The 13,460-nt window shown below is 42.8% G+C and overlaps 1 protein-coding gene across 1 annotated transcript; it reads right to left on the reverse strand.

Moving 5' to 3' along the window:
• Window positions 1-12,970, reverse strand: LOC134572324 (involucrin-like). The gene is made up of 6 exons (XM_063431220.1): window positions 10,566-12,970; window positions 9,516-9,590; window positions 2,888-2,984; window positions 1,899-1,994; window positions 1,513-1,651; window positions 1-400 (listed from the first exon to the last, which is right to left on the reverse strand). The coding sequence occupies exons 1-6, from the start codon at window positions 12,277-12,279 to the stop codon at window positions 233-235; spliced, it is 2,289 nt and encodes a 762-aa protein (XP_063287290.1). The 5' UTR covers window positions 12,280-12,970; the 3' UTR covers window positions 1-232.
• Between the last annotated feature and the right edge of the window lie 490 nt (window positions 12,971-13,460).

Here is a 13,460-nt window from a genome sequence, read left to right on the forward strand (position 1 = left end):
TTTCAATGTGTTCTGTTTTATTCAGATATAAGAATATAATTCTCTCATATTATTGATCCACGTATTGTCCACAGTTCATTCACCGAGACGCCATTCCCAATCTTCGTTTGGGCCCAGTTCGGCAGATACATGTTCTGTTGAGATCTTTCCCTTACTTTGACTTTTTTGGGGTCATTTTCTGTCCGTGGAGATTTTTGTTTGGGGGGGTTTGTTTACTCTCTGTCAGAGATTTTTATTGAGGGGGGGTCTCTGTTGGTATATCTAGATCCCGAAGTTGAACAAACAAAGTGCTGTCAGCAATGCGCGTTCGGTGAAATCCCAGGACAGACAGATCCTTACTCTTGTGTAAGAAATGGACGTAACGAACTCCTGCCCCGTAGGATTTAAATATGTGAGAGACCTGAGGGAGACAAAAAGCAATAGGAACATGTATGCATCGGAGAAGGGAAAAGTCTCAGCTGTTTGCAGTGTCAGTATGTGTGTCTGAGTCACTGTGTGAGCATCTGTTTGTGTCTTTGAGTCTTTGTGTCATTGTCTGTGTAAGCATCTGTTGATGTGTGAGTCTGTGAGACTGTGTATATGTGAATGTCTGTCAGTGTGTGCGTGTGTGTTTATCTGTGTCAGAATTTAAGTGTCTGTTTGTGAGTGTCTGTCTGTCTGTGTGTGTGCCTGTGTCAGCCAAACTCAAACTGATTCTGTGTCTTTTATTTTACATGAAAAATTCTGGGCTAGGGTTAGTGTGTTTGTGTTAGGATTAATGTTTGGATTTCTTCAGAGGAATAATATATAAAGAATTTCAGCTTTTGTATGTGAAGAGTGTGTCCTCTTTTATCATTTTACAAAAATAGCAGATTTCAATAGAAATTGGCACTCTTATAAATTAACCTTATTACACCACCTGGCTGTCCAGTTGCTTCCTGGTTTGATTAACTCAGTGAAGATAAACTCAAGAGGCAGCAATTGCTCAGAGAAACAGCCTTACAAAGATTTCTCATTGAGCTGCATTGGGAAGTCTGTGATTGGACAGCCACAGAAAGTATGGGCAGGGTTAGAAGAGGAGGGCTTGCAAAGGCTCCCAAAGAAAACATGCAAAACAAATGATATGAATATTTTCTTTGGGGTTATATCTACTGAATTGTTTTGTTTTAAAGGAGTGTTGCTTTAATTTTTAATTTTAGGATATCTTAGCACATACACATCTAGATCTGCCAAGGATAACTGGGCGTTAGGCGTCCAGGCAACAGGGATATAGAAAGCAGCTGCTGCGTTGGAGGGTAAATACTACTAATCTCAGGCAGACATAGATATGTATGCCCCAGATGGGGAGATTAATAACCCAGCTCTGCATGGCGGCTGTCAAACTGTGCATTATGAGAAATATTGCATGACTCCTGCTTCGCAGCATGGCCTGCCTGAAGTAATATATGGATTTAAGGGGGTCAGTGTGACACAATCTGCTCCGTTACTTGATTAAGGTGCAGTGGACAATGCTCCTAGGGTGAGTGCACTTACTGGGTTCCAGCCGCTGGGGTCCCCACTCATGTCATTCTCTGGGATCAGGTCATGCCTTGCGATCACCGTTGTCTTGTCTGCTGCCAGCAAGGTGACGTGCATCTCATACACCTGTCTGTGCAGTTTGCTGTCTTCATACCTGCAAAATAAAAACTGGTTACTGGCACACTGCACATCGAACTGCTCTGCAAGATACTGTAGGGTGTGTGCAATGTTCTGCATAGAGTCAGTGCAACGTTCTGCACACAGTGCAACACTCTATGAATATTGCTCTGAGGTAAGTGAGTGCAATGCTCAGCAGGTTGTGTGTGCGATTCTGTGGTAGAAAGGTGTGATGCTCTGCAGTAGTGTGTGCAATGCTCTGCAATGGTTGTGTTTATATTTACCAGTCCAGGACGTAGATATAAGGCTGGTATGAATCCAGCAACTCGGCCCACAGACCTTCAGACACCAGATCCACCAACTGCTCCTTCACGCACCAACTGCAAGAAACACCGCAGGTCTTCAGACAGCATTCCCAAACCAGACATCAAGCAGAGCTTCCCACACCTGACATCAAGCAGGGCTTCCCACACCTGACATCAAGCAGGGCTTCCCAAACCTGACATCAAGCGGGGCTTCCCAAACCTGACATCAAGCAGGGCTTCCCAAACCTGACATCAAGCAGGGCTTCCCAAACCAGACATCAAGCAGGGCTTCCCAAACCAGACATCTAGAAGGGTTTACCAAACCTGACCTAAACAAGGCTTTCCCAAAACTGACATTGAGAAGGGCTTCCCAAAGCTGATATAAACTAAGTTTTCCAAACTGGACATCAAGCAGGGCTTCACAAACCTGGCCTAAACAAGGCTTCCCAAACCTGACATCAAACAGGGCTTCCCCAACCTGACCTAAAAAAGGCTTTCCAAACCAGACATCAAGCAGTGCTTCCCAAGCCGTACCTGAAACTAGGCTTCCTAAACCTCGCCATAAGCAGGGATTCCCAAACCAGACATCAAGCTGGGCTTCCCAAACCTAACATCGAGAAGGGCTTCCCAAACCTGACATCGAGAAGTAGTGAGCTCACTAGTAGTAGTGATAGCATTAGTAGTAAGCTGACCTGATAATAGTGACTAAACTTACTAATAGTGAGATCATCATGGTTACAGTAATAACAGTGACTAATTATGGGATCACTGAATAATAATAGTGATCATATTTACTAATGGTGAGTTTACTGATTATAACGAGTGTGCTAACTAGTAGTCACCTAATAGTTATTACATACTTCTAATAGTGATTACAGTGTAATAATGAACTCACTGGGTAATACTGAGTCAATGAGTTTACTATTACTTGTGAGATATTTATCCCAGAAATATATATATATTCTTACCTGTAAATGGGCAAATAACAAACAACTACCCCAGGGGGCACTTTGCTCCTATCCACAGGAATTTCCTCAGTAGTGATCGTCCAACCACTGAAATCACCTAGCAAAGTAAAAGAGAGAATAACAGGGTGAAAGAGAGAATCATAAAGTATGAGGGATAGAGTATCAGAGAGTGAGAGGGATAGAGTATCAGAGAGTGAGAGGGATAGAGTATCAGAGAGTGAGAGGGAGAGAGTATCAGAGAGTGAGAGGGAGAGAGTATCAGAGAGTGAGAGGGATAGAGTATCAGAGAGTGAGAGGGATAGAGTATCAGAGAGTGAGAGGGATAGAGTATCAGAGAGTGAGAGGGATAGAGTATCAGAGAGTGAGAGGGATAGAGTATCAGAGAGTGAGAGGGATAGAGTATCAGAGAGTGAGAGGGATAGAGTATCAGAGAGTGAGAGGGATAGAGTATCAGAGAGTGAGAGGGATAGAGTATCAGAGAGTGAGAGGGATAGAGTATCAGAGAGTGAGAGGGATAGAGTATCAGAGAGTGAGAGGGATAGAGTATCAGAAAGTGAGAGGGATAGAGTATCAGAGAGTGAGAGGGATAGAGTATCAGAGAGAGAGAGGGATAGAGTATCAGAGAGAGAGAGGGATAGAGTATCAGAGAGAGAGAGAGAGTATCAGAGAGTGAGATGGATAGAGTATCAGAGAGAGGGAGAGAGTATCAGAGAGTGAGATGGATAGAGTATCAGAGAGTGAGATGGATAGAGTATCAGAGAGAGGGAGAGAGATAGTATCAGAGAGAGGGAGAGAGAGTATCAGAGAGAGGGAGAGAGAGAGTATCAGAGATAGAGTATCAGTGAGTGTATCTAAGGGTTACAGACAGAGTCAGAGTACTCGCTTGCTGGGGACATTTCCCTGTTATTCCTAGACATGGGACATCAAGAAATAAACCTGGAGAGGAGGGACAGTAACTAATATCCAAGACTGTCTCACCGGGACTGTTGGGAGATATGTTATACAAGCAGGGAGTATTCTGATTAAAAACACATTCGTCTCCTGTGTGATAAGCACTCTTTGTGAATGAATAAATGAAAGCTATAATAACAGCCACGCTGGAGAATTGCCTACATTTTGCAGCAAAGATAAACAACATAATGGCAGAGGGCATTTCATGCAAATCACATTTTCCCATGATCCCCTGGTGTGGTAATGATGCGAATCTCTGAGACTAAATAACTCAATAATCATTAATTATATTTCGATTTTCCCACAGCTGGCATGAAGTGATGTTTTTCTGCCGAAAGTCTTTTAACAAAAAAGTGCAGACCTTTTTCTCACTGAAATCCGCACACAGTGAGATATACTATTAATTCAGAGGGTGAGACTGGGACGGGCCTAGTGGGCCTATTTTAAGGCGACTCCGTAACCTCTGGTTGTGTAACTGGGCTTAGTAAATGGTTTCATGAAAGCATTTTGTGTACACAGACACTCCTCACATTTATTGTAGACTCTCTTCACACTGTCAAAGCGTGATTGCTACATGCAGCTACAGACAGGGACAGAAGGATCTGGGGACCAAAAATGGGGTGTCCCTATAATCAGGGAACCGGAAGACGTTGGCACGGCCCGGGTAAAAACAGAAAAGTTCCTCTCCCACTCTGATAAAAGTCATGCAGATAACATTGTACATAGAATATTCTTTATTTTCACTAAGGAAAAAAAATCACACCTTCACTTTAAGGATTTTCTCCTTTTTTCCCCCTTTTCTTCTTTTTTGAAATCTGTGTCTCTTTCCCCCATTTCCCCCCTTTTGTTCCTTACTATATCTTAGTGTCTCCATCTGGGGACACCGAGGAAATGTCCTCACAAACTGCAGTCAGGGCATGCAGTAAAGGGTAATAACATTTTGCACACTTGTAGTCCTGAGCGGATTTAGTCTGATGAGCGTCATGCCAGCCTAGCACACCCCTTTTTGGAGAGGATGCATCCCCTTTTTAGGCTGGTCATGCCACTGGCACAGCACCTACAGGCCCACTTACCCCTGTCAATACTATGTATTTATTAATGTTTAATGTACTTTGTGTTTGCTCACAGCACTGATAGAAAGCTCACAGTACAGACAGATTGCTCACAATACAAACAGTCAGCTTACAGTACAAACAAACGGCTCACAGTATAGACAGACAGTTTACATTATAGACAGCTTACAGTACAGACAGGTGGCTCACAGTACAGACAGACAGGTCTCAGTTCAGACAGATGGCTAATAGCACTGACAGTCAACTCACAGTACAGACAGACAACTGACAGCGCTGGCAAACAGCAAATAGCACTGACGGACAGCTCACAGTACAGACAGACAGCTCACAGTACAGAAAGACAGCTCACAGTACAGACAGATGGCTCACAGTGCAGACAGACAGTTTACATTATAGACAGCTCACAGTACAGACAGGTGGCTCACAGTACAGACAGACAGGTCTCAGTTCAGACAGATGGCTAATAGCACTGACAGTCAACTCACAGTACAGACAGACAACTGACAGCGCTGGCAAACAGCAAATAGCACTGACGGACAGCTCACAGTACAGACAGACAGCTCACAGTACAGAAAGACAGCTCACAGTACAGACAGATGGCTCACAGTGCAGACAGACAGCTCACAGTACAGACAGCTCACAGTACAGACAGATGGCTCACAGTACAGACAGACGGCTCACAGTGCAGACAGACAGCTCACAGTACAGACAGATGGCTCACAGTACAGACAGACAGCTCACAGTGCAGACAGTCAACTCACAGTACAGACAGATGGCTCACAGTGCAGACAGACAGCTCACAGTACAGACAGATGGCTCACAGTACAGAAAGATGGCTCACAGTACAGACAGGCAGCTCACAGTACAGACAGACAGCTCACAGTACAGACAGACAGCTCACAGTACAGACAGACAGCTCACAGTACAGACAGACAGCTCACAGTACAGACAGATGGCTCACAGTACAGACAGACAGCTCACATACAGAGCAGGGCCGGACTGGGAACTAAAAGCAGCCCTGGAAAAAGATTCTATACCAACCCAATAATGCATTGCCTCAGCATAGTGTTCAGATATGGAGGTAGAAAAAAGATAAAGTAAAATTGAAACCTATTATTCCAATGTGAAAGAAAGCACTTATAGGGCTTCAAAATAAACAAAAAAAAAACAAATTTTATTTTAAGCAGACGTGTTTCATGTGTCTTTAAACTACAATAAATGTGTTTGGAAATCAGTCTGTGTAAATAAGACACATTGTTCTTCTAAATTACATTTTAGTTCTATAAATTGTTTTTAAATCACCTAAAATATCTCAGAACAGCCCGCCCTTGGTCACACCCCCATGCACAGCCTAAAATTCAAGTGTCCCCCTTTATATATGTGAAATGTAAGGTGTGCAGTGCAGACAGCCCTCGGTGCTGACAGACAGGACAAAGCCGTGGATGTAAATTCTGACAAACGTCTTGAAAACACAAGAAAAAAACGTAGACTATAATTAGTTTAATTTGTCATATCAAATCTACAATGTTTTTCATTGTGTGAAATAAAAATCTCCCTCAGCAACAATAACAAAATGCAGAAAACATCACAAATAAACAGCAACAAAAACATTTACTTAATATTACTTAACACCCCGTGTGTATAACAAACTCCAATGAAACCTTGTATCGGTGCTAAGTTCCTCTATGTTGCTAAAGGAGAGAACTGGGCAGCCTGTGAGTAATAGGGTTTAATATCCGACTACGCTATGTTAGTATCAGCGAGCGTTGCACTCTGTTAGTATCAGCGAGCGTTGCACTATGTTAGTATCAGCGAGCGTTGCACTCTGTTAGTATTAGTGAGCGTTGCACTCTGTTAGTATTAGTGAGCGTTGCACTCTGTTAGTATCAGCGAGCGTTGCACTCTGTTAGTATTAGTGAGCGTTGCACTCTGTTAGTATTAGTGAGCGTTGCACTCTGTTAGTATTAGTGAGCGTTGCACTCTGTTAGTATCAGCGAGCGTTGCACTCTGTTAGTATTAGTGAGCGTTGCACTCTGTTAGTATTAGTGAGCGTTGCACTCTGTTAGTATTAGTGAGCGTTGCACTGTGTTAGTATCAGCGAGCGTTGCACTATGTTAGTATTAGTGAGCGTTGCACTCTGTTAGTATTAGTAAGCGTTGCATTCTGTTAGTATTAGTGAGCGTTGCACTCTGTTAGTATCAGCGAGCGTTGCACTCTGTTAGTATCAGCGAGTGTTGCACTCTGTTAGTATTAGTGAGTGTTGCACTCTGTTAGTATTAGTGAGCATTGCACTATGTTAGTATCAGCAAGCGTTGCACTCTGTTAGTATTAGTGAGCGTTGCACTATATTAGTATTAGTGAGCGTTGCACTCTGTTAGTATTAGTGAGCGTTGCACTCTGTTAGTATCAGCGAGCGTTGCACTCTGTTAGTATTAGTGAGCGTTGCACTCTGTTAGTATTAGTGAGCGTTACACTCTGTTAGTATTAGTGAGCGTTGCACTCTGTTAGTATTAGTGAGCGTTGCACTATATTAGTATTAGTGAGCATTGCACTATGTTAGTATCAGCGAGCGTTGCACTATGTTAGTATTAGTGAGCGTTGCACTCTGTTAGTATTAGTGAGCGTTGCACTATATTAGTATTAGTGAGCATTGCACTATGTTAGTATTAGTGAGCATTGCACTATGTTAGTATTAGTGAGCGTTGCACTCTGTTAGTATTAGTGAGCGTTACACTATATTAGTATTAGTGAGCGTTGCACTCTGTTAGTATTAGTGAGCGTTGCACTATATTAGTATTAGTGAGCATTGCACTATGTTAGTATCAGCGAGGGTTGCACTCTGTTAGTATTAGTGAGCGTTGCACTCTGTTAGTATCAGCGAGCGTTGCACTCTGTTAGTATTAGTGAGCGTTGCACTCTGTTAGTATTAGTGAGCGTTACACTCTGTTAGTATTAGTGAGCGTTGCACTCTGTTAGTATTAGTGAGCGTTGCACTATATTAGTATTAGTGAGCATTGCACTATGTTAGTATCAGCGAGCGTTGCACTATGTTAGTATTAGTGAGCGTTGCACTCTGTTAGTATTAGTGAGCGTTGCACTATATTAGTATTAGTGAGCATTGCACTATGTTAGTATTAGTGAGCATTGCACTATGTTAGTATTAGTGAGCGTTGCACTCTGTTAGTATTAGTGAGCGTTACACTATATTAGTATTAGTGAGCGTTGCACTCTGTTAGTATTAGTGAGCGTTGCACTATATTAGTATTAGTGAGCATTGCACTATGTTAGTATCAGCGAGGGTTGCACTCTGTTAGTATTAGTGAGCGTTGCACTAGATTAGTATTAGTGAGCGTTGCACTAGATTAGTATCAGCGAGCGTTGCACTATGTTAGTATCAGCGAGCGTTGCACTATGTTAGTATTAGCGAGGGTTGCACTATATTAGTATTAGTGAGCATTGCACTATATTAGTATTAGTGAGCGTGGCACTATGTTAGTATTAGTGAGCGTTGCACTATATTAATATTAGTGAGCGTTGCACTATATTAATATCAGTGACCGTTGCACTATATTAATACTAGTGAGCGTTGCACTATGTTAGTATCAGCGAGCGTTGCACTATATTAGTATTAGTGAGTGTTGCACTATATTAGTATTAGTGAGTGTTGCACTATGTTAGTATTAGTGAGTGTTGCACTATATTAGTATTAGTGAGCGTTGCACTATGTTAGAATTAGTTAGCGTTGCACTCTGTTAGTGTTAGTGAGCGTTGCACTATATTAGTATCAGTGAGCGTTGCACTATGTTAGTATTAGTGAGCGTTGCACTATGTTAGTATTAGTGAGCGTTGCACTCTGTTAGTATTAGTGAGCATTGCACTATATTAGTATTAGTGAGCGTTGCACTATGTTAGAATTAGTTAGCGTTGCACTCTGTTAGTGTTAGTGAGCGTTGCACTATATTAGTATCAGTGAGCGTTGCACTATATTAGTATTAGTGAGCGTTGCACTCTGTTAGTATTAGTGAGCGTTGCACCATATTAGTATTAGTGAGCGTTGCACGATATGAGTATTAGTGAGCGTTGCACTATGTTAGAATTAGTGAGCGTTGCACTATGTTAGTATTAGTGAGCGTTGCTCTATATTTTTATATTAGTGAGCGTTGCACTATATTAGTCTAATTGTGTGTTAATCATTGCGTTGCCTCTTTTCTATATGAAATAATAAGATTTGTAGTGTTTTATATTGAGCCTACAGTCCATTTTACAGTTTGATATTTACTTCAATGCAAATACAGGAAAATTAGAGTAAATCAATAAATTACATTTATTTCATGCAAAATATTGAACTCTAGTCAATAAACCGGGAAAGGGCTGGAACCGGCCATCGAAATTGCTAAATCTAAGCCCAAAGAATAGATGGCTAAAAATCCCCAAGTTCGGCTATTTTGGTCTACGATTGACATATTTCTGGTTAATTATCCACAAGCGCCAGTTTAGTTAATAAACCCCAGGGTGTGGTGCTCACCCTCTGTGCTTATCAAGGGTTGATAAGGGGAACAGGGCGTATTAATTGGGAGATCCAAGAGTCGGGAGAAATGACTCACCTAATGTCTCCAAGGGTCTTCTCTGGGGTGGAGGGTCACATGCCTCCTGTGGGGGCGGCTGATATGTCGACAAACCTGATTGAGAAGACACGGGTTAGAACTTGTTCAGAATATGGATAAACAAAATGATGGAGAGAAAGAGACGAGGAGAGAGAGAGAGAGAGAGAAAGAGACGGGGAGAGAGAGAGAGAGAGAGAGAGAGAGTCAGCACAGGTTCCCAGGCTGATAGAATAAGAGTTAGGTAGTAGGTTGACATAAAGGTATGTAGGCACACAGGTACGATGGTAAACAGACACATATGCAGGTAGGTTAATGCACAGGTAAGTGCACAGGTATAATGGTACAAATGAATATATACATCTTGCTAGGCTGATACACATTTAAGTAGACAAACAGGCAAGTGGTGAGTAGACAGGAAGCAGATACACAGTTAGGTAGGTAATAGATACACAGGTAGGTGAGAATAGAGACCACCAGCTATGCGGTTACACAAGTAGACACAGGTAAGTATATAGGTAGAAGCCCAGTAATTACTAAGCTAGGTATGTAGCTAGAGATAGACGGGAGAGGTAGGTAGATATACAGGGGAGGTAGGTAGTTAGATATACAGGGCAGGTAGGTAGATATACAGGGCAGGTAGGTAGGTAGATATACAGGGGAGGTAGGTAGGTAGATATAGGGCAGGTAGGTAGATATATAGGGCAGGTAGGTAGATATATGGGGAGGTAGGTAGGTAGATATATAAGGGAGGTAGGTAGGTAGATATACAGGGCAGGTAGGTAGATATATAGGGAAGGTAGGTAGATATACAGGGGAGGTAGGTATGTAGGGGAGGTAGGTAGGTAGATATATAGGGGAGGTAGGTAGGTAGGTAGATATACAGAGGAGGTAGGTAGGTAGATATACAGGGCAGGTAGGTAGATATACAAATGTGCTGTTACGTGGGTGCACAGGTCAATAGGTAGGCAGTTATACAGGTGGTACGCAGGCAGACTCAGACAGGTAGGTAGATGCACAGGTGGATAGGTAGGTAACAGAAAACATGCTTACGCTCAGGATTTGGACTTTTCAGGAAGTTTCTCCCAAACGGTCTCTTTTTGTAGATGTGTTTCCAGTCTGCACTCTCTAGAAACGGGATTTTTCTGTCTCGCAGACCCCACTCTTTGTCACAGAGGTCCAGCCACCCCTGTGGGGTCTCAGGTTCTGGCAGTGGGGGTATAAGCACAGGGTGCGCTACCTCTGCACACTCTGTTATACTCTTTCCCTCCTCAGCTGTCTTTTTTTCTTTTACGGTCTCTATCTTTTCCTGCTGTCCCTGGCGTATCTGTTTGCATCCTATCTGTTCCGGGACAGTCTCTTTTATATCAGCACTCTCTGTTTTTATCTGGTCCTTCTGTCCCTTTTGTGTCTGCTTGTGTTTACCAGACTCGTTATCTGTCTTGGTGCCATGGGCCATCTCTTCTTGAACAGTCTCTTTGTGTTTTTCCTGTTCTAAGGGACTTTGAGCGGTCTCTTTGTTCTTGTTCTGGCCTGCAGATGTCTCATTGTGCTCCTTCTGTCCTAGAGATGTCTCTTGTTTTAATGTTGTTTCTTTGTGCTGGCCTTCATTCTGAGTTTGTTCTTTCGTTGGCTCCTGTTTTAGAGAATTCCTGTTAAATTTGTTCTGTTTTTGAGCTGTCTCTTGGCACTGCTCCTGGTCTGCAACTGTTTGTTTAAGAGTATTCTGTTCTAGAGCTGCCTGTTTTGGGAGCTCATGTTCTGGCTTGAGATCTGCCTGCTTATGGGTCTCTTTCTTGATCTCCTGTTCTAGAGCTGCCTTCTTATGGGTTTCTTTCTCAGTCTCGTGTTTTAGAGCTTCCTGCTTATGAGTCTCTTTCTTAATCTTGTGTTCTAGAGCTGGCTGCTTATGGGTCTCTTTCTTGGTCTCCTGTTCTAGAGCTGGCTGCTTAGTGGTCTCTTTCTTGGTCTCCTGTTTTAGAGCTGGCTGCTTAGTGATCTCTTTCTTGGTCTCCTGTTCTAGAGTTGGCTGCTTAGTGGTCTCTTTCTTTGTCTCCTGTTCTAGAGCTGGCTGCTTAGTGGTCTCTTTCTTGGTCTCCTGTTCTAGAGCTGGCTGCTTAGTGGTCTCTTTCTTGGTCTCCTGTTCTAGAGCTGGCTGCTTAGTGGTCTCTTTCTTGGTCTCCTGTTCTAGAGCAGACTGTTTATGGGTTTGTTGTGAAATGGTCACTTTCTTAGTCCCTTGTTCTAGATTTGTGTCTTTATGGATGTCCTGTTCTAGAGATGTCTGTTTACGAGTCTCTTGATGTTGAGTTGTCTCTTTCTTGGCCCCTTTTTCTAAATCTTTAGAGGTCACTTGATCTAGAGATGACTGTTTATGGGTCTCTTCGTGTATAGCTTTCTCTTTCTCAGTCTCCTGTCCTAAATTGTCCGTTAACACTTTGTGTTTCTCTTGTTGTAAAGAGCTCCCTTTGAGCTTGTCTTGTTTGGGAGCTGTCTCTTGGGGTTTATCTTTGTCCAAAGCAATCTCTGAATGTTCCTTCTGTTTCTGATCTTTCTTGTTAGGTCCCTCTGGTTCCAAAGCAGTCTCTTTGTGCTTGTCTTGTTCCAGAGCTGTCTCACCGGTTTGTTTTGGTTTCTCCGGTAGTCTTTGTAACGTCTTACTTTTTTCTCCATGATCTGTTAAAGAGGTGTGTAGCTGTCTCACATTTATTTCAGCACTCTCATTCTCGCCGTGGATTTCCCTACCTGAGGCAGTCTTGTCATCCATCTTCTTCGTTCCTCTCCTTCACTGTGGGCTCTATGCTCTCCACTACTATATACTGTACCACAACAAAATCTCCTATCCAAAACCCAGTCAGCTATGCACCCCAGTGCCTGTCTCCCCTAGCTCTATCTCCACCAGCTCTATCACTCGGGGTTCTGTCTCCCCAGCTCTAACTCAGGGTTCTATCTCCACCAGCTCTATCACAGGCTTCTGTCTCGCCCAGCTCTATCACTCACGGTTCTGTCTCACCCAGCTCTATCACTCAGGGTTCTATCTCCACCAGCTCTATCACAGGCTTCTGTCTCGCCCAGGTCTATCACTCAGGGTTCTGTCTCCCCAGCTCTAACTCAGGGTTCTGTCTCCCCAGCTATGTTTGCTCCCTGAAGGGTTATATTCTCTTCCCTTCTCCTCGCAGTCACTGATTCCGTTGCTAGCTGTCCTTTTCCTGTTTGGAAGATGCTGCTCCCTCCTGTGATTGCCTATTCAGGCGGCAGGATTAACCTCCCAATGTGGGCTGAGCCCAGGTGTGGGAGGGAGCTGTGCCCAAGATGAGATACAGGGAGTGTTGTGACAAACTGCGTTAAATGACAGCTTCAAGGCTGGTATTAGATGTGATGTCACCTCCTCACAGCTATACCTGGCAGGAGTCACTGACTTACCTGAGCCTGACAAACACCTGGGTGATATTTAACATTCCATTTATAGATACAGAGAATTATCAATGATAAACAAACCCAACATGCAGGTTCAATGGCATTCATTAAAGGAATTAAGATAGACTCAGTTGCCCAGTCGCCTGAATTCCGAATTTCCGAATAACAAGATGGGAGTTAACTAAAGAACTAAACTCGCAATCGAAATTCCACGCACAATTTGTTCGTTAGCATATTCTTCTAAATTCTTTAAATTAATAAGTTTATGTGGAATTATCATTATGTGCAATCCCTAGACATGTCAATCCCTCATAAAGAAAGTAACTAAATTAGGGAGCTATCTGCTAAACAGCTGAAAGACCAACATTAAGCAAGGTTTTTTTTTTGTTAATTTGAATCTGCTGTTCGGTAGATCGCTCCCTTTGTGGGATTGTCATGTTTAAGGATACCAGCATAGGGAGCGATCTACTAAACACAAAACATTTTAGTATCTTTGTTAGTTAGTGCAATTATCTTTCATTTGAAATGTGA

The sequence above is a fragment of the Pelobates fuscus genome, chromosome 9, assembly GCF_036172605.1.
Source record: "Pelobates fuscus isolate aPelFus1 chromosome 9, aPelFus1.pri, whole genome shotgun sequence".
Classification (NCBI taxonomy): Eukaryota; Metazoa; Chordata; class Amphibia; order Anura; family Pelobatidae; genus Pelobates; species Pelobates fuscus.